Source organism: Budorcas taxicolor, chromosome 6 (genome assembly GCF_023091745.1).
Source record: "Budorcas taxicolor isolate Tak-1 chromosome 6, Takin1.1, whole genome shotgun sequence".
Taxonomy (NCBI): domain Eukaryota; kingdom Metazoa; phylum Chordata; class Mammalia; order Artiodactyla; family Bovidae; genus Budorcas; species Budorcas taxicolor.
In genome coordinates, this window is record NC_068915.1 from 40,561,548 (window position 1) to 40,581,143 (window position 19,596).

At 35.3% G+C, this 19,596-nt stretch overlaps 1 protein-coding gene across 1 annotated transcript in view; it reads left to right on the forward strand.

Moving 5' to 3' along the window:
* Nucleotides 1-19,596, forward strand: part of SLIT2 (slit guidance ligand 2) — a 400,034-nt gene that overhangs the window by 248,322 nt on the left and 132,116 nt on the right. The window contains exons 6-7 of the mRNA XM_052642277.1: nucleotides 11,767-11,838; nucleotides 17,984-18,055. Of these exons, the coding sequence (XP_052498237.1) occupies nucleotides 11,767-11,838; nucleotides 17,984-18,055 (144 nt within the window). The remainder of the gene's footprint in view (nucleotides 1-11,766; nucleotides 11,839-17,983; nucleotides 18,056-19,596) is intronic.

The window sequence follows — 19,596 nt, forward strand, 5'->3', positions numbered from 1 at the left end:
CATTTCTCAAGTAGTGAATGTGATACAGATGTGTTCCTTCGTCAAAGAAGACGACTGTTTATAAAGCTGTAAGCTATGGCCTCTACATCTTCTCTTCATTGTAAATGGTTTTTGTTTTAAATTTGTACTTTCTAAGTGTATAGGTAGAGATAGAAAAATATAGACTTCTAAGTATAAAGATATAGCGCCATCAGAATCCTGGCCTTAGACTTTTGTTAGCATTTACGTGTTAAAAGAGATGTTATTTGCTTAGATTTAATCTCTAATGAATACTGAGGAAAATCTTCAAGTAGATTCAGAGATACAGGGTGTTCAAAACTGCCTCTATGTATTATCTCTTGTCAGAACAACACAAAGATTCCTATGTAGCACCTACTCAGGTTGTCTATATGTCTCTGTGAAAGGACAGTAATGGCCAAAGTTGACCATCCTTTGGGAATGCCTCTTGCAGTCTTTTAACAGTATTCTCGCGAAAGCCTGAAAACAGGTGGCTTTTAATCTTAGTAACGATATTTAGGGAATCCAAGTCTGCAAGTAATCCTTCTCCCATGTTTAAGGATGCATTTGGGAGTGAGATACCAGTCATGGTGAGATTCTTCCTTAATTCTTCTTTGTTTCTTCTTTAAAAATGCAATTCTAAAAGTTTAGAGATAAAAAGAAAAGTGAGATACTGACCAATGTACTTTGAGGAATGCATCATTGATTTGGTGGGATTTGGAAAATATTTTCCTCCACTATATCATTTCCCCTTTTCTAGTTTAAACACAGTTATTTAAAAACTGTGAGATGAGCCTAGGACTGGAGTCTCAGAATATTTTGCTATTTTTGTTTGTTTGTTTTGTAAACATGACAATTCATTAAACTTCACTGAGCCTTAATTTTTACTTTTATGAAATCAATATAGTAATTGCTTGCACTTGTGATTATTAGAGGAAAAAGGTACTAAGGAGAGAGAAAATTAGAATATGGACTAATCTGTAATATTAGTGAGAGATCAGATAGGCCATGGGCCAATTAGACATTAAGCTGCAAAGTAGGAAAAAAAATACATATATATATGTGTATCTCAGAAGGTACTAAATATATGCAAGACCCTGATTTATAAACAAATTGTGAAGTGCCACAGATACTGAGGAAAGAAAGAGATAAAGGTGTTGCTTGAGGTTATCAGGGAATACTTTAGAAAAGAATTACTGAAAAGAAAATATACAGAAATCTTCAAGGAGGTTGGTTCATACTGTATATTGGTCAATAAAAGCAGATTGAGAAAGTAAGAATTTATTAAGACCTATTCAAAGCCTGATTACTGGGTTTTGAAGGGATTGGAGGATAAAATTAAATGAAATGTGTGTGTGATGGAAGGAATATGTCTGTATCTTTAAGGTGAGCCAGTACTAATTCGAAATAGCAGCACTAGCAGAAAGCATAGCAGTCAGAATATGGAGAACGCTGAGTAGAATGGCATCCAAATGACTTTATTTTTGGAGATTTCTTTTCTTACGGAGGAAAGGGGTCTTAAGAAACTATGTGGATGCTGAATGGTGATGGTCAAAAGAACAATTTGTTCCTGCTACTCTCACTGGCTTCCGAGTAAAAGTGTGAAAGACCATGGAAACAACCTTGAAACACCTTAATGGATTTATAGGTTTATTTAATTAAAAAGGATCATATAAGTTTCATGGGACTCTGTCTGAAGTTTAGTTTTATCATTAAAAGTTAAGAAAAGTTATTTAGTAAAATATGTTAGCACTGAAAGTAAATTCTAATTCATATTGTTATTAAAATGGTAAATGTAGGTCATCAAGTAATGACTAAGTAAAAGTCCAGAAGTATTGACATTATTATTATTATGAATGTTCAGTGTGGGAAGTGAAAGTGAAAGTCGCTCAGTCATGTCTGATTCTTTATGACCCCATGGACTATACAGTCCATGGAATTCTCCAGGCCAGAATACTGGAGTGGGTAGCCGTTCCCTTCTCCAGGGGATCTCCCAAACCAGGGATCGAACCCAGGTCTCCGCATTGCAGGCAGATTCTTTACCAGCTGAGCCACCAGGGAAGCCCAAGAATACTGGAGTGGGAAGCTATCCTTTCTCCAGCAGATCTTCCTGACCCAGGAAACAAAATGGGGTCTCCCACATTGCAGGCAGACTCTACCAGCTCAGCCACAAAGGAAGTCCATTCAGTGTGGGAAGGAGAGGCATAATGCTCTGTCCTGTATATCATGCCAGTGTGTTCATGTACAGTTTGGACAAGCCTTCATGGTCCCATGATGGCTAATATTCAAGGCTTACAGAGATAAAAGAGAAAACAGAAGGCTTTACAGAAGAAATATGTGCTTTAGGTGCATCAGGATAATATTTTGTGTAGTGTTAGTTGCTTAGTTATGTCCAACTCTCTGCAACCCCACAGACTATAGCCCAGCAGTCTCCTGTGTCCATGGGATTCTCCAGGCAAGAATAGTGGAATGAATTTTCATTCCCTTTTCCAGAGGATCTTCCCAGCCCAGGGATCGAACCCTGGTCTCCTGCATTGCAGGCAAACTCTTTACCCTTTGAGCTACAGAGAAGACCTTGATATTTTGTATAGCACTGTCTAAAATATTGGTCTAATGCACTGTACTGGGTTTATGGGAGTTACCACATATTCAGGCTTTATTCTGAGTAAATTCCAGGTATCAGAAGATTTTCACCGGAAGCACTTGCTTTAATCTTGTGGATTGGCTAAATAAGCTCAAGGCAAGATCCTGACAATATGAAATTGATGCTGTAGAAATTTTGCAAATTAGCAGATCTTATTCCTTTTCCTTCAGGCAAGCCACAGTAAAACTATTCTAGACAGATGGACATTTATCTTGCTGTTAAATGTCTCCAGGGAGGACATCCCATAACTTTTTTGCTTACCTCTATTAATTTCCAAACTGGATTAAGACCCTTTATATTTTTTGTTGTTACCCAATTTTCTCCAGCTGCTACTTAAACCAGTTTTTTCCCCCCCAGCATTTGAGACAGTGAGATCTGAGAATAGCAAGATCATATCAAAATATCAACTATCTAATTGTATTTATAGTAGTCACTGGCAGCCAATTTATATAGGATTTACATCTGTGTTTTTAAACTCTCCCATCAAGTGTGAATGAAAGTACTGATAGTATCATTACCAAATGATGCCTTACTGAAGTGATAATCACTGTTTATATTATTTTTCTTGATAAATTTGTATATATATTTAATATATGTAACACTGACTAATAAACTCTTGGCTATCTCCTGATCATTTCTAAATGAAGACATGTTACATTGTGCTACTGTTTTGTTTACAAGTATGTATGAGGCTTTTCCTTTCAATTGAATGACTTAGGAGAATATTCAAATTAAATTTTGATTTATTGCTAAGACTTGCAAGCTTTTTCTCTAAGTATGCATTTTATGAGTTCAAAAATTTTCCAAGAGTCTCTTGTTTTTATGTATAATAATTCCTACTCATGTTATCCCAGGATTTAAACAAAAAACACCAATTTATGAACTTAAAATTCAAATTGTTGACAATAGTTATTGAGATTGCAAAAGTGAAAGTGTTAGCCACTCAGTCGTGTCTGACTCTTTGTGACCCCATGGACTGTAGTACACCAGGCTCCTCTGTGCATGGAATTCTCTAGGCAAGAATACTGGAATTCCCTTCTCCAGGAGATGTTCCCAACCCAGGGATCAAACCTGGGTCTCCTGCATTGCAGGACCTGAATACTTAAAATAATTAAATTCCAACAAGCATTATTTTAGATAGTCTTTTTAAAGTACATCATATCTGTTTTTTATTCTTCTTTCATGTTGCAGTATATCTTCAAAATGTACTCTATATTCCAAACTTTACTATTTGTAAATGAATACATTCATTTTCTATCTGCTTGCATTATACAAATTCTAGTAAATTTTCATCTGTTATCAACTGTACTCCCTCTTTCTATTAAAACTATCCATAGGTTAAAATAGGTGAGGGGAAAATATTTATATTTTTTTACTATATATTGATTTAAAGACAAGCATTTAAGTTAAAAGATGATTTAACTTGGTTCTCTTTGAGTAAGTCATGGTGTCATTTGGGAAACAAGAATGCATGACTATAGTAATTTTAAGAAACAAAACTATTTGGGATGCACTGATTATTAGTGATAAGATTTGGCAAATAGGAAAAAGAAGGTTAATCTATATGTTGTTACACACTATTATATTATTTAGAAATTTTTTTCTAAAACTCTATCATCTTCAGTTTATTTTATTGATGGATGGTCATTTAAAACCCATAGGAGGAAAATTCACAGTTGTATAGCAAATCACAGGAAGACATATATTTTGGTTTTTTTCCACCCTTGCCAATTTTTAAATATCAATCTACTCTTCTCCTTTCCTCTGTCATCTTCATGTTGTTGTTTAGTCGGTAAGTCCTGTCTGACTCTTTTGCAACCAATGGACAGTAGCCTGCCAGGTTCCAATGTCCTTGGGATTTCCTAGGCAAGAATACTTAAGTGGGTTGCCATTTCCTTCTCCAAGGGATCTTCCCCATCCAGAGATCAAGCTTGCATCTCTTCCATTGGCAGGCTGATTCTTTACCACTGAGCCACCAGGGGAGCCTCATACTTCATGATAATAAAGGAACCAGGGTTGTCCACATAATAGAGAATCAATATATAACAATAAGAAAGTGAAAGTGTTAGTGGCTTTGTCGTGCCCAGCTCTTTGCAGCCCCCATGGACTGGAGCCCATCAGCCTCCTCTGTCCATGGGATTTCCCAGGCAAAAATACTGGAGTGGGTCGCCATTCCCTTCTATTCCTTCCTGGCCCAGGAATAGAACCCAGGTCTCCTGCATTGCAAGTGTTTACTGTCTGAGCCATCAGGGAAGCCCTAACAATCAAAGAGTGTATTACATATTTTACCATTCAAATGCAAGACTTACCTTATCTTTGACCTGTAAGTTAAATCATGTTTACAGAATGTTGACCATAATCAGCTACTTTTCATGTTTAGTTTACTATATTTCTCATCATACTTAATTACATATTTATTACATAATTATTATAAAAAGAATATCCATTTGTATAAAATTAAAATTGTGATTTTTTTTTTGCTCTCAGCTCTTTCCTAGAGTGTTTTCAGTGAGCCTGAGACTGGAGAGACTTTGAAGGGGAGACTGGTTTCTCACTCAAGGGGCCTGCTATCCTTAGTGTTAGAATAAATACCACACATGGTTCTTAGGCATAGAACCTTCCTAATGTATCTGTGGAGATGATTTTTCATTTACATAGATAGCAAATGAAGTTGATTTTTATGATATGAGGACTAGAGCCCCTCTTAACATCTATTTTAAGTCTTCCCTTCGTAGCTCAGCTGGTAAAAGAATTCGCCTGCAATACGGGAGACCTGGGTTCCATCCCTGGGTTGGGAAAATCTCTGGAGAAGAAAAGGCTACCCATTCCAGTATTCTGGCCTGGAGAATTCCGTGGACTGTGTAGTCCACAGGATTGAAAAGAATTGGACACAACTGAGTGACTTTCACTAACATCTAGATTGCTGCCTGTGGTCATAAAGGATAACTTGTAACTCGCAGTTATCTGGGTTCTAATATGTAAAGCGTATCAGGAACTCAGCAGATGCCATAGTCAGTACCATGGGAACTGTCCGTGGTCCTGTAAATTGCCTGCTTTGTACTCCCTGTAAAAAAGCACACTGAACTGTGATAATCTCCAGTAACTATGGGCAAGTTTGTTACCAGCAACCTCTCCAACTTTGCATTTTGCTCAGTCTCCAGGTGCCTTAGCACTCTTTTTATTGATAGCATTTTCTCATGTAAAGATGAATCTATGCAGCATACCTTCATAGTCATTTTCCAAAGCAAAACAAAACACACAAGAAATTTTGATTGAAGAGTTGGGAATCTGATTCACATATGTATAAAATAGCCATTGTCTTGATCTTTCAGTGGTTGCTTGTTGTTCTTGAGACAGAACAGATCTTTCTGTTTTTGCTTCCCCAACCCTGGACAGCCAGCCATACTTTTCTCCCTCTGAACAATTATAATAACCTGCTAATGGAGTTTTGATCTCCAGTGTATATTATCATTAGGGAATTTCAATGTTCCAGCCAAATTTTGTTTACATAAAGCATTGTTTTTCATCCCATCACTTCCTGGTTGAAAATCATTCCGCTTATTAAAACAAAAGCAAAACGCTTTGCTATAGGCATCATGGTAAAGCCTTGGGAATTTAGTGGAATATTGTCTACAATAGTTCTACAGGGTCTATAGGAATATAGGCTATTCTCTGAGAGAACAGTGAGTTTTACCCAATGGCATTGCTTCTAGTCTCTTTAGATATTCCTACTGATCCCAAAATTCAGAGAACTGTGCAGGCTCACAGCCCCCTCTCCCACTGAATCTGTGCACAAGTTCTTTGCTCAAATCAGAACGATCTCTGTCTTGCAGACATTTACTCTGAACATTATAGAGCCTCGGATCACAACTATTCTTTGAACCAGTCTCCTTCATAGGGAATACCCACTTTTATTTCTGTCTTACTGGATTCTACCCATTTTTTAGGGGATTTTTTCTTCTCCCTCACACTATTATTTTCGCCTAGGGCAATCTCTTCCTTCTCTGAAATTCTGTAATATTCTTCTTCTGACTTCTTCCTTGAAAATTTGCCTTTAGAAATTCAGCCTAAACCTCTATTTGCAGAACGAATAGCTCCTGAATCTCTTTTCCTAGCCAACTGTGTCTAATGAGGGCTTCAACAATACATAGATTTAAAGTTGAATCAAGGTTTCACTAAACATTTACTACTTGTTTTGCATAACTTGTTTAACTTCTGTGGGCCTTCTTTTCTTATCTGTAAAATCAAAATAATGATAATACCTACCTTCTCAAGTAATTGTGAGGAATAATACGATGGGTATGTCTCAAGACCCTGCTATTTACTGTGCATTCAATAAATGCTAGCAATTATTAATATTGTCAGTTTCAATTTCTACCTCCCTGATTAGTTTATTTAGACTTACCAGAACCGGAAGGTCAGTTTAGCTGTCTTTCCTCCAGTGTCTATTATCATCTCTCTTAGAGCTACCTTGAACTTCCTCCCAATAAATTAACAAATGGATATAACTGTATACTATGGCTTATTCCAATAAAAGCTGAGATTCTTTCTTCTTGTGAGAAAAACAAAGTGTTACTTGAAACATTGCAAAAGAGTTAAATTCTCAAATAACATAAGTAATTTAAGATTCTTCAGAAAGTCCTTTCCTTGGTTATATTCTTCACTAATGCCCAGGCTAAGACAGTTGTGCTTTCATGCCGAGGTAAATGATACAGTTGCAGAAACTTCTCTCTAGGATGGATTAATTTAAATTTTTCTCATGCCCTCTGTATATTATGACTTAAATCTTAGACTACTTGTTACACAATCATTATTGGCATAAGATTTGTATATTTAGACACTCATATTTACCTGAACTTTATGCATACAAGGGAAGAAATAGAACAGATTCTGCCCATATCCTTACCAGCATTTTTTCTTTTTCTCCCATTACATTTATGTTTTATCAGGTTAGCGAAATGTTGTCATTCTCTCATACTGATTCTAATCACTTTGATGTGTTTTAAGTCAACTAAATTCTTGGAGTTTGTCATCTTGCAGTAGCGAGTTGAATATGAATGAAACTTTCTCATACCTAAAAAACTCTGGCAAAATTGGAACCTAGTCATAACAATTTTGTTGACAGTATGTACAGACTCTGCTTGGCTTTGAAATTATTAAAGATTTTTTATGTTCACTATTGTTCCAGAGGTAAGTATGTTTTATGGTGTTCTAATTCTTACAAAAAGAAAATCAATTTGTAATAAGATCTTATTACTTGGACACTGCACTGAAATATGAATTTTCTATGGATAAGAACAAAACCAGCTAAAGTTAATGCAGGAAGATGTGTTTTGTATGTGTAATTCAAACAGTCTGGTATATAGATTGTTAACAATGAAAACAGGAAATCTTAGGAAAATAAGTAACAGAATACAGTGTCTCCAGTTATGTTTTAAGATGCCAAGTAAGCAAATGTACAAACTTTTTGTCATTTAATATACCTCTTTGTTAAAATTTATGTCTAGCAACATTTTATATTATCTTTCATACCAAAAATTAATCAAAATCTGAAATTAGACTGTTTTTAGTCTTAAAGAAAAGCAGATCAGCTTTGGAAATTTTATGTGAGAGGCATGGAGTGATCACACTTGATAAACGTGTGCTGCATTGTTGAATGCAGTGCTAGAAGAAATTAAATAAACAGTCTAGAGTTATTCTAGAGCATCAGAAGACGAATAGTTACCATTAAAAATAGAATCATAGAGTGTTTATGCTGAGAGAAATCTGAAAACTCCAGGAGATGGTGAGGGACAAGGAGGACTGGCATGCTGCAGTCCACAGGGTCGCAAAGAGTCGGACGTGACTTTGTGACTGAAAAACAGTATGTTTTTAACAACATCATTTTCATGAAATTAAAGAGAAAGCCACTGCTTCAAACCACACACATACAAACTAGGAGAGTGATGGATCAGAGGGAGGGGGGATTTGGAATTTGAACAGAAGCAGAGAGGAGGGTTTGAGGTAGAAAATAAGGAGAAGACTCAGCAGCCTGGATGAGACTATGCAGGTTAGAAGCCTAAAGGAAAGCACCTGGTCCTATCCATACCATTCTTCCTCCCAGGAAAATGAGAAAAGTGCTAGCTCGCTTTTCCCTGGAAAGTAGGCCATGTTAGAAAAGGACCCTCGAGCTGTTAGAGACACCCAGTACTCTTTTATCATCCATAGATCAACAAATTTACCTTATGTCTGGATAAATAGCTGTAATGTTACTTCTTGGAAAAGCGAAAAAGTTTTCCTCTTACTAATTACTTAATTCCGAACAATTCCATGGCGTGGTGTGTAATCACATCTAAATGTGCCACTAAACTCATGGCTGACCGCATCCTTTCCTGTTTATAGAAAAGCAGAAGTGCCCAGGGTTTAAAAGGTGGTGAAGGAAATGAACAGCGTGAGAGAAACAAGGTGCAGAAAAATAGTCCAGAAACTCTGAAATAAATTACACTTTTGTATAGCTTTGACACTGTTTATCTTGAACGATATGCAGATAAACAGAGGTTTGTGCAGAGATTTTCTCATGAGCAATCATGTGAGTACAGTACTTTCCATAAATGTAACTTTGAATATTAAAAAAATCTATCCATTGATGAAAAAATTGTCTGCTTTGATTTTCATTATCCTTTCAAATGAGTAGCGTTTTCATAAAATACCTTCCTTCCCAGAAGATATTTGACCTGAGACATGACAGCATCCAGGAAACTGTTAGGGAAGAATTTGGTCGTATGAGAACCGAATATCCTTAATGTTTTAGGGCCAATAAGGGCTTAGACTTCTGTTAAGAATCAGAAGAAGCATATAATCATGAGCAATGTTAAAGAGGGATAAAATTAGCAAAGTTTCCACCAGCGTCTCAACTTCTGGTGGTATATAGAAAGTAATCTGCCTTTCAGTACTTGTAGGACAAGATTTGCTTGAGTGCTTTCTGGCAAGCTAGGGCTTCCTTTTGTGTATAGTATGCATGATTTAAAAGAAGCTGTGTCAGCACTGATTTATACATTGACAGCTAAGGATAATAAGGTATGGGCAAACATACAGCTCACCCTTTTACAGATTAACCTGGAGACTGCATTAGGCAAATTTGATAGCATTAAAAGATTTTGCCAATTTGTCTGGAAACAATTTCTCTTTTGTAGTGTGTCAAGGGTAACACTTCATGCCATCGAACTAATTTAAATGGCTTTGATAAATTGTTCAAGAGGTTAGAGAATAGTAGTGCAGATATATATTTAGCACTTTAAAATAAAAAAAAGGCTATTAACTTAATTGTTAAATGAATTTAATCTGTAAAAATCAAAAGTGCTCCAGAATCTAAGTGTTTTCTTGGAAGCGCAGCAACCATATTACATCATGAGTCTTTAAAAGTCTTCTTAGAAAATAAAATTATACATCCACATACTTCCTAATAAGCAGAGATGTCTTCTGCTGTTACAGTTGCATGAGTGGTAGCTGTTATTTGGGGAAAGCCTTAGTTTATACAGGCAATAAAATTGTATCTTCTCCAGGCTCACCTTTTTTATATTGCACATCTTAGATCGCACAATTTGCATGGCATCAAGGTAGCCTCCTGTATGATTATGTCCCCTAGAGACCTTCTTAAAAATGAGATGTATATTTCATGAGACATTCTCTATGTACATAATTTTTAAAGTAGGGAATTTGAAGAGGCCCCTCAGAAAGTCACTGAATTAAATCATTGCCCCTTTATTCAATCGCCTTGTGAGAAAAACAGCTATTTCAAGCAGTTCCCTTAAGAACAAACCTCAAATGTAAATTAGGCCTTTTTGGTAAATCTTGTGCTTGAAATAATACAAAGATCCTAATCTTTGTATTAGGGTCATAGGCCTACCCTATTTATGTACCTCCCTTCCCAATGCATGCAAGGCTGAAAACTCACCTATATCATCAACCATTTGGTTTTTATCTCAAGTGAAACATTAAAATACTTTTTATTTATAAGAACAATAATACCACTAAGCATCAGGCTACTAGATTTTAGATAAAAGCTGATTATTTGTCTAAGAAAAAAGGAGAAAGCAGTGGGATTTAGTACTTAGTTGTCTGTTTCAACCAAGTAAATTCCTTAGTATGAACAAGGAAATTTTAATTCCCTAAACAAACGGTAGGAGAAAGCAAACTCAAGTTTGAAACATGCTTTATTTTCAATTTTTAAACATTAATAAGTGAGTAATAACTGCTGGAGAAGAGTTACTTGAGTTTTGTGTTATTTGGAGTGAATTAATACAGCTTTAAATGTTTGACTGTAGATATATGTAGAATTTTATTCTTGCTGCAGTATGTGTTTCTTCGTGTTTGGGGCTGAAATCAGTGTCTTTGAGAAAATGATTTTTTTTTTTTTTTTAGTTTTCTTAAAAGTTGGTTTCTGGAGAGTGGTATAATTTGAGAAGCTCTTTAACTGAAAAATCTGTAATATTTACAGTGCCGTGGATTCACCATTAATGATAGTGCAAATTATGGAAACAGTGAAGCTTAATATGAAACAACTGGTCGCTTTTTAAAGTATATGCCTAGTTGAGAATAGCAAGGAGATAGATGGGGTGTCGTTTCTCTTTCTTGATTTGAAGTTCTTGAAGAAAAGCTGCTTTTAAAAGAAGAAAACCTAAAAGTAGTCTTGCTCTTTCTTGCCAAGGATAGTGAAATTAACATGCAGCTGGGCTTCTCTGATAAATGGATTCTGTTAGGTCACTGAGGGGTGCATGTGACATTAAGTGATTTACAGTCCTTTACCTTAATGAAATTGTTTCAGCAAGATGACGCTGAAAGCTCTTAATGGATAGCTTTTCTTGATGTAATGAAATTGCATTCCTATGGCATTTAATATAAGGTGCAGTTATTATTTACTGGCGCTTTCCGAGGGCTGCTATTTGCACAGACAGTTCAGAACAAAAAGAGATTTCAGTGGCGGCACCGAGGCCAGAATGGCTTGTGACATTCTTCTGCAGATGAGTGGATTTGTGAGAGCATTTTGGTTGTTGCAGCTAGGGCTTGCGAGACCCTTCAGGAGACTTCCTTTCACCTAACCCTGCTAGTGTCCAGTCTTTTACATATTCTTCTAATCTGTTTAACAGGCAACTGGATTACAACCAGATCAGCTGTATTGAAGATGGGGCATTCAGGGCTCTCCGGGACCTGGAAGTGCTGTAAGTACCGCTTATTTCTCTTACTCTTTTAACCAGAGCTTTGTGTTTAGGGAGTGCTAATGTGGATGCTTATCTGTTAGCTTGAAATCTTGTGTCAGAATGGTTTCTGAAAGAGAAAGAGAGCCCTTAAATAACTCAGAGCAAATGCAGAGAAGAGTGGAAATGCATGGGTGCAAAATCGTGTATATCATATCTGTATGCTTAGGTAGAATTGTTTAATTTTGAAAAGACACTCACATGTTCACACGTGTTGTCTTTTAAGTGTTTCTCCTTGTGGTAAAACAGTCTCATACATGGGATTTGTAAGAATTCCCAGAATTGCTATAAATATAGATAGCATCGGTTGTACCGGAAAAATTACAAAAAAGAAAATAAACCTTAAGAGCTGATATGTTGGTATATTTTAGTTGCTGTGCGATGGAAAGACATTTCTCATTTTAAAATATCATTTTAACTAGATAGCTTACCATCTTTGTAAGGTTATTTTAAAATGTACTTTCTAAATTTAATAAGCCGCCTATTAGGTCCATTTTAAAGTCTACTAACTTCATAAAGTACCACACACAGATTTGAATTATAATTGGCATTTTCTGTCCTTTCCTGCTGGATAGACATTGCTGAAAAATTGATTAGAGGCAACTGAGTAATCTCTACAGATATTTGACACTGTAAAAATAATTTTAATGACATTATTAATTATAATGAAAAATAATTTTAACGAAAACTAGTTCCTAAAGCTGCATAAGCCGCCTATGCACTTCTGAAAAATTTCCCCAAAGATTCACCTTTCTAACTTTTTAAGTATACTTACTAATTTTTCCCTCCAATAAAATATAATTCTAAGATATAATTCTCCTCTGACTCAATTTATTCATCAATCTGAATCTAAATTAAATGTGAAGAGGTTTTGAATTTTTAGTTCATGTATTAAAAGTTACCAGAAATTATGAAATTCTTCCAAAAAAAGATCCCATTGCTTTATAAATTAAGTTTGAAGAACACAGTGTAATTCTGAATAAAGTTGATTGTTTCAACTAGGATGGCTTATTTTAACAATTTTTCTATATGGTTTTGGTGTTAATTGTGAACAAATGAAACTAATTTCTAGCTGCATCACATACAGTTATTATTTTTAAAGAATTATATAAGAATGAGTTGATTGAAATAAAATGTTCTGAGGATATACACTATTCTCTAACCATGTGAGAGATGTTAATAAGAATCCACCTTATTCTAAAGGAAAAAGAAATTTAAAGTGCTTATACAAACTGTAGTTATAAGTTCACTTTTAAAATTGTGTTCCAGAGCCATTTTTAATATAGGAAGTTCACTAGTGCTATTTCAAAGTCAAAATAACTGCAGTACAGCTATGATTTCTTGATCGTGCTCTGACATCAGAACTATAGTCAATGTCACTAAACCCATATGTGAAGAGACTACCACATGTACTATTTAGTTGAATAGCGCAGATCAAATGAAAGAATTTGTTACTAATGGTACCAAACACTTTATGAAAAATTTGCTGAATGTTTCGAATGAATTGAATATCATAAAATATTTCATTATTAAGCAAAAGAACTTACTTATTAGATATAGAATAACTAATATATATGTAATATATTGAGGATATGCTGAGTGCTCTACATATATTAGAGAGAGAGAGAGAGGAAGTAGCTGCTCTGTGCCAAGCACTGTGGTCAGCACTGGAAACACTTTACCCACAAATACAATAACTCTTCATTTACTTTTTTTGGTTCTAAACTAATATCATTGTTTTGAGAAGCAGTAAATTCAAGAAAACACAGTCACCTCATATATTTTGTTGGGTTTACAAAATATCTAAAAGATGACTTTTGTAAGACCTACTGTCATGAAACATACCAAAGAATGATAAATATCTCATGGTTCATGGAGTCAAAATAAAAATTCAAAATGTTGGGAACTCTTTTGAGTACTTTAATATGTAGATCTCAAAAAGCTAGCTAATGGTCAGAGTTTGTTAAAGGAAATAATTAAAATCAGCACGAAACAAGGAAATGTAAATTTTTATCAAAGACTTTTAATGTTTTGTGTTAAAATTTTATAAAGTCAAGCAGACATTCTGTTAACATATATTAATTTTTTAAATGCTTGTGATTGACCCAACCTTTAGAGAAAAAATTAATGAAGAATTTAAGGCTGACTTGGATAGAGCAGTGGAAAGACTAAATATGTTAAGCCCTAAATCTCCTAATCTCTTGACAAGTAAATCAAAAGTTCACCCATTATAAACAGTTGGTCTGGGGCTTTTTAAATATAAAGCTACTGTTTTAAATACAGAGTTCAGAAAGTAGGTTACCCATTTTGATTGTTTCTATCATCCATGACTCTTTAAGAGATATCTTTTTATTATGTGGAAATAATGAAAGAGCATTAATTTGCGCATCACCCTAAATTTCAGATTTCTAATATTTTACATCTTTAAAAATGTTAATTTGTGATTCATTTGCAAATGTATGAATATACTGAGGCCAAACAGGGGAAGATGGGTATAAACATACTGAGCCACTGATGAAAATTCGTTTCATTAAAATATATATTAAGGGAGAGAGTGAATAAAGTTCAAGAAGGAAAAGCCAAGGTAGATGAAAGCAGGGAGACAGTTGATCACTTGCATGTTCTTAATGAACTAACTGACTTTTTATGGAAATTCTCATTGATAGGATTTAGAGTTTATTTTCCTGTGTCAAAAGTAACACTGGAAACTAATTGTAGATCAGTATTTTCTTTTCCTTGGACACTAGATTCAGAAATGACATATATTCCTTGACTTGCCAGTTTTATATGGTTTATTTTTCTTTTCCATAGAATAGACATAATTTAATTTAATTGAAACATAGTGGTTCATATCCATCCAATATCAGACTCTGCCAAATCCTATGCTTAGCACTTGGGAATAAGAAGAAATAAATCAAGATTGAAGTCTGAGAGGGCCTAAATGATTACCAAGACTAACATTTCTGTTTACCCACCAAGATATCTTTTGTACACGAATATATTCTCATTACAAAGACAAAATCTTGAGGTTAAACATAGAAATAGATTTTCATATAGGAAAAAGTGTTCACAAGTAAAGCAGTATATAAATTTGCATTATTTCATAATAGGAATTTATATAACACCTGCATGTTATTATACCTAATCAACACTTATTGTTAATTTCAAAATAATTTCATTGGTTCCACATATTGTTCAGTTACCAGATATTAACATCAATATTGCTTTGCCAGCATCATGCATGCTACATGCTAAGTCGCTTCAGTCGTGTCTGACTCTGTATAACCCTTATGGACTGTAGCCCACCAGACTTCTCTGTCCATGGGATTCTCCAGGCAAGAATACTGGAGTGGGTTGCCGTGCCCTCCTCCAGGCGATCTTCCCAACCCAGGGATCAAACCCTTCCCTCTTAAGTCTTCTGCATTGGCAGGCGGGTTCTTTACCACTTGTGCCATCTGGGAAGCCCTTGCCAGCGTCAACACTAAATAAAAATACTAAGATAATTTCTTTAGTTGAATTAAATGAATTGACATTTTGAGAAGTCTTCAAATTGATAGCCACGGGCTTCAGCGTGCAATGTAAACTCTTTTGTGTGGAATTATAAGAAACTAGCGGCTTCCCTTCTTTACCGGCTTCCCTGCTGGCTCAGACAGTAAAGAATCCGCCTGCAATGCAGGAGACCTGGGTTAGATCCCTGAGTTTGCAAGTTTCCCTGAAGGAGGGCATGGTAACCCACTCCAGTGTTCTTGGCCTAGAGAGTCACCATGGACAGAGGAGCCTAGTGAGCTACAGTCCATAGGGCTGCAAACGGTGGGATACGACTGAGCAACTATGCACAGCACAGCATAAGAAGCTGCAGTTCAAAATTAATGCATATCTGCTGAGTGTGAATTATTTTTTTTAAAAGTTATCCCCAAAGTCACATTATCCAACAGTCAGTATGCTGTGTACTCTGAAGATTTAAACCATATAAAGTCAGCATAAATTTTGAGGATAGGAAAAGGGGTCGTTTAAAGCAAATCCCTTTGAGAAGTGAAACCTTTTATTTCAGACATCGAGATATGTTTTAATGGTGTTTGAGAAAAATCTCATTTCACTTGAGTACCGGGAAATACTAGAAGCTTTTAGATAACGTAAGTCAACCAATTCAGCGCTTTATAGGTCCTTCATTCAGCGTTTTTTTTTTTTTTTTCTATGTGACTTGTTTCAGATCAGTCAGATTAGTTCTTACATCATTCAATACATTCCAAAACTGGATAGTAAAAAGAGTCCATGCATGTTCTAGATCTGTAGCTATCGCATCCTGCTTTACGGAGAAATTTAAGTTAATTCCTTGACTCCTGAATACCCTGTATCCCACCATTGATAACCATAGCCACCAGCTAGTCTAAAGTGACCTCAGTGTATCTTGCTTAGCCCAAGCAGAACTGGCCCCATAGCCCATGGAGTCTCTGAAACATTTGAGTTGCCAGTATTTAAAAATTAGAAAGCTTGGTCTAAGAGCTTCCATTTCTAGCTTCTTTTGAGCAGATCAGATTGTTTGGCAGCTTTCCATCACAGCAGAGCAATAGTTCATCAGAGCTGAATATTAGCTGCTACAACAAAGAATATCACCATCCCCAAGCTCCTCAGCGTCCCCAGCTGTCTGTCTCCATCTCTCTTCCCTATTTTATTTCTTTACAAGCAGCCTACTTCTCTCATGTATGTTTCCTGTCTGGCCTCTGTAGACAAGTAAATGTGCAATGTCTGATTCAAACACTTCTCGAGTATCAAACAGCATCCAACTATACCAAAGAACCATCTTTCCTGCCTCCTTCAGCAACTTGTCCTATGTAATCATCACCCAACTGTATCTTCTTTGTACTGGAATCATTTGCCATCTCCACATTTTTCACCCACTGCTGGGATAACTGTCTTTCTCACTGTCTTGTCACAGTAAGACTGAGAAAAAAGAACTCTGTCTTCTAAATCTTATTAACTCTAAGTTTTTGTAATTTGTGTAATTGGTTTCCACAACTAACTGTATGCTATTTTAAGACAGGATTTTATGCCTGATTTTTTTTCAGAAATTTCATATTGCCATAAAAATAAGAGCCATTCAGGAAATGTTTGATGAATGAATGAGTAATAGTTGTAGTCGAGATAGTAGTAATAATACAACTGACAATGCTTGTGTTAGAGGGAAAGTAGGACAATTTAGAACCAAACAAAGACTGTATTTATTTTCTCTCTATCTCCCTTGACCATCCCTGTTCAAGACTCTAGCTTCAAGAAACCATGATCACTACCACACAGCACTAAACAAAGGACAGGATGTGTGACTACAACTAAAAACTGCTGAGGGACTCCCCTGAGGCCCAGCGGCTAAGGCTCCATGCTCCCAACGCAAGGGTCCTAGATTCCATCCCTAGTGGGGGAGCTAGATGGCACATGAGCAACCAAGAATTTGCATGCCACAACTAAGGATCCTGCATGCCTCATCCCAGAGCAGCCATATAAATAAATAAAGAAAGAAAATCTGCTAGAATATGTTAAGCTTTTACTATATTGCTACAGCGTATCTCGTCTTTTCTACTCAATGCAAATACCAAATATAGATATCATTCTTCCTACTCAAATTTCAACAGTGGCTGATGTCCACAGGAAAGAACCATTAGCAGGACCTGACAGAACTGATTGTGTGTTATTGTTGTGAGATTTTAGCTGGAGACTTCAAATGGGTTTGTTTACTCGTGGACACTGATAATACATAATACCCTTCAAGGAACTGTAACTCTTCAATTTTTTTATTGTCTGATGTTCTAATGGCTCATATTCATTCCTTAACCAATATCAGAAGTAGATATGTAGGTACAAAATGCATAAAACTACATGGTCAAAGATACTGTGGCTAAAGTCATAGGTTTGTAATAAGTGTTTGATGAATGCATGGCAGTATGTTAAAGTACGAAATTTACTTGTCATCTTGCATATAATATAGTGCCTTCTTGATGCCATCTTTACCAGATACTTGTTCTGCATAATCACAAGAAGTTTTTTCTGTGTTAGCATATGGAATGATCAGTAAATTTTCATATCTAAAATTTCTGACTTTTTTTTTATTCTACAGCACTCTCAACAATAACAACATTACTAGACTTTCTGTGGCAAGTTTCAACCATATGCCTAAACTTAGGACTTTGTAAGTAGCTTCAATATATATAAAATCAATTTAATCAATTGATTCCCCTTAAGTAGTATTTTTAGCAAGTAAAGAATATGACCATTAGTTCATCATGGGCTAGGCAAGGGAAACACCACTTTTTAAAAAGTTATCGATATAATATTGAAATAAATGAACTATTATTCTGAAAACTTGAGAGCTTCCTTTTAAATAATATGTGTTATGGGAAGTTTGGGAGGGGAGGAAAACATTTACTTTGAGCTATTGTGGAGGTCACATTTCATTAAGAAATGAAAGACTCCTTGATTGGCTGTCAGAAATGATAAATGGTAAATCTTTATGATATTATTACTATACAGCAAGCAATCCTAATAAAGCTAAACTGGCTCTCCAGCAGTCTTTGTAATGTAAAGTTACAGCATCACCCTTTAGTGCTTCTATAATTAAGGTTGTGTCAGCATTTATATTTTAAAATATCTTTTCAGGGGTTACAGATGGACATTAAAATATTTTAGATGGATAAAAATTATTCTCTAATAAAAATGTTTGCTACAGCTGTATTTTTTTTTTCTTTAAGAGCAGAATTAATCCTCAAAACCCAGGATGGGGTATTTAGTTAAAGCATTTTCAGAGATAAATCTCATTTGAATTGGGTTTCACAATCACGAATCACCTTGACATAAAAAGTATATCATATACAATACATGAGAAATTGTGGAAAAAATAACCAAAGCATTGGACTTCTTTAAAAAAAAAAAGTGTGTTTAAGTAGGGTAAATATATTTTGATAGTGTTTTGAAAATATCTTTCATTTTTACAGTAGCTTATAACTCAAAACGTTACATTTATTTTCTCTCTTTAATCAAAAATTAGTTTAATTGCCACTTTTTAATGAATGAGATGTCAGTACTAATTCATGTTTTCTCATTAAAATCGAGTCTTCATGGGATGGCATTATAATTTCCTTGGAAAAATATTCAGCAAAATAAAATCATTCCAAAAGCAAGCAGATATAACTAAATTTTGTTTTCTTTGGCTGTCAGATTGAGACTAATCTGGCCCAGTGGGTCCAGTTCACTCAAACTCTATTTGATGAAATTGGTTTCTCATTAACTTTAGCTATTTTTTAAAAAACAAATTGATCAAGCTTTCAATCTGTGAAAAGCTAAAGCCACTAAGATTGCAGAAACTCTGTCATCTGCATTTTTGATAGTGAGTCTTATTTTCATGTAAAAAAAATCCACTACAATTTGTCATACTATTCAGGTTTTTAAAATTTTATATTGTTTTCTCATTTCAAATATATATGCATCTAATCGAATCGCTATAATGTGCTTGGTTTAGATGGAAATATTTACAGAGCAAAGGTATGAAATGTGCTTTGTAGCTTCCAAAAGATGCCACTGACCTCCTAGCAAACTTCACCAGAGGTCACCCAGCCTTCCCCAAATGTACCTTTCTGTCCTGTGGTATGCCATCTAGTTTCAATGGAAGACAGTCTGTTCTGTATCTTCAGGCTCAAGGAGAATGTAAAACAGTCATCTAATTTTAAATTCCCT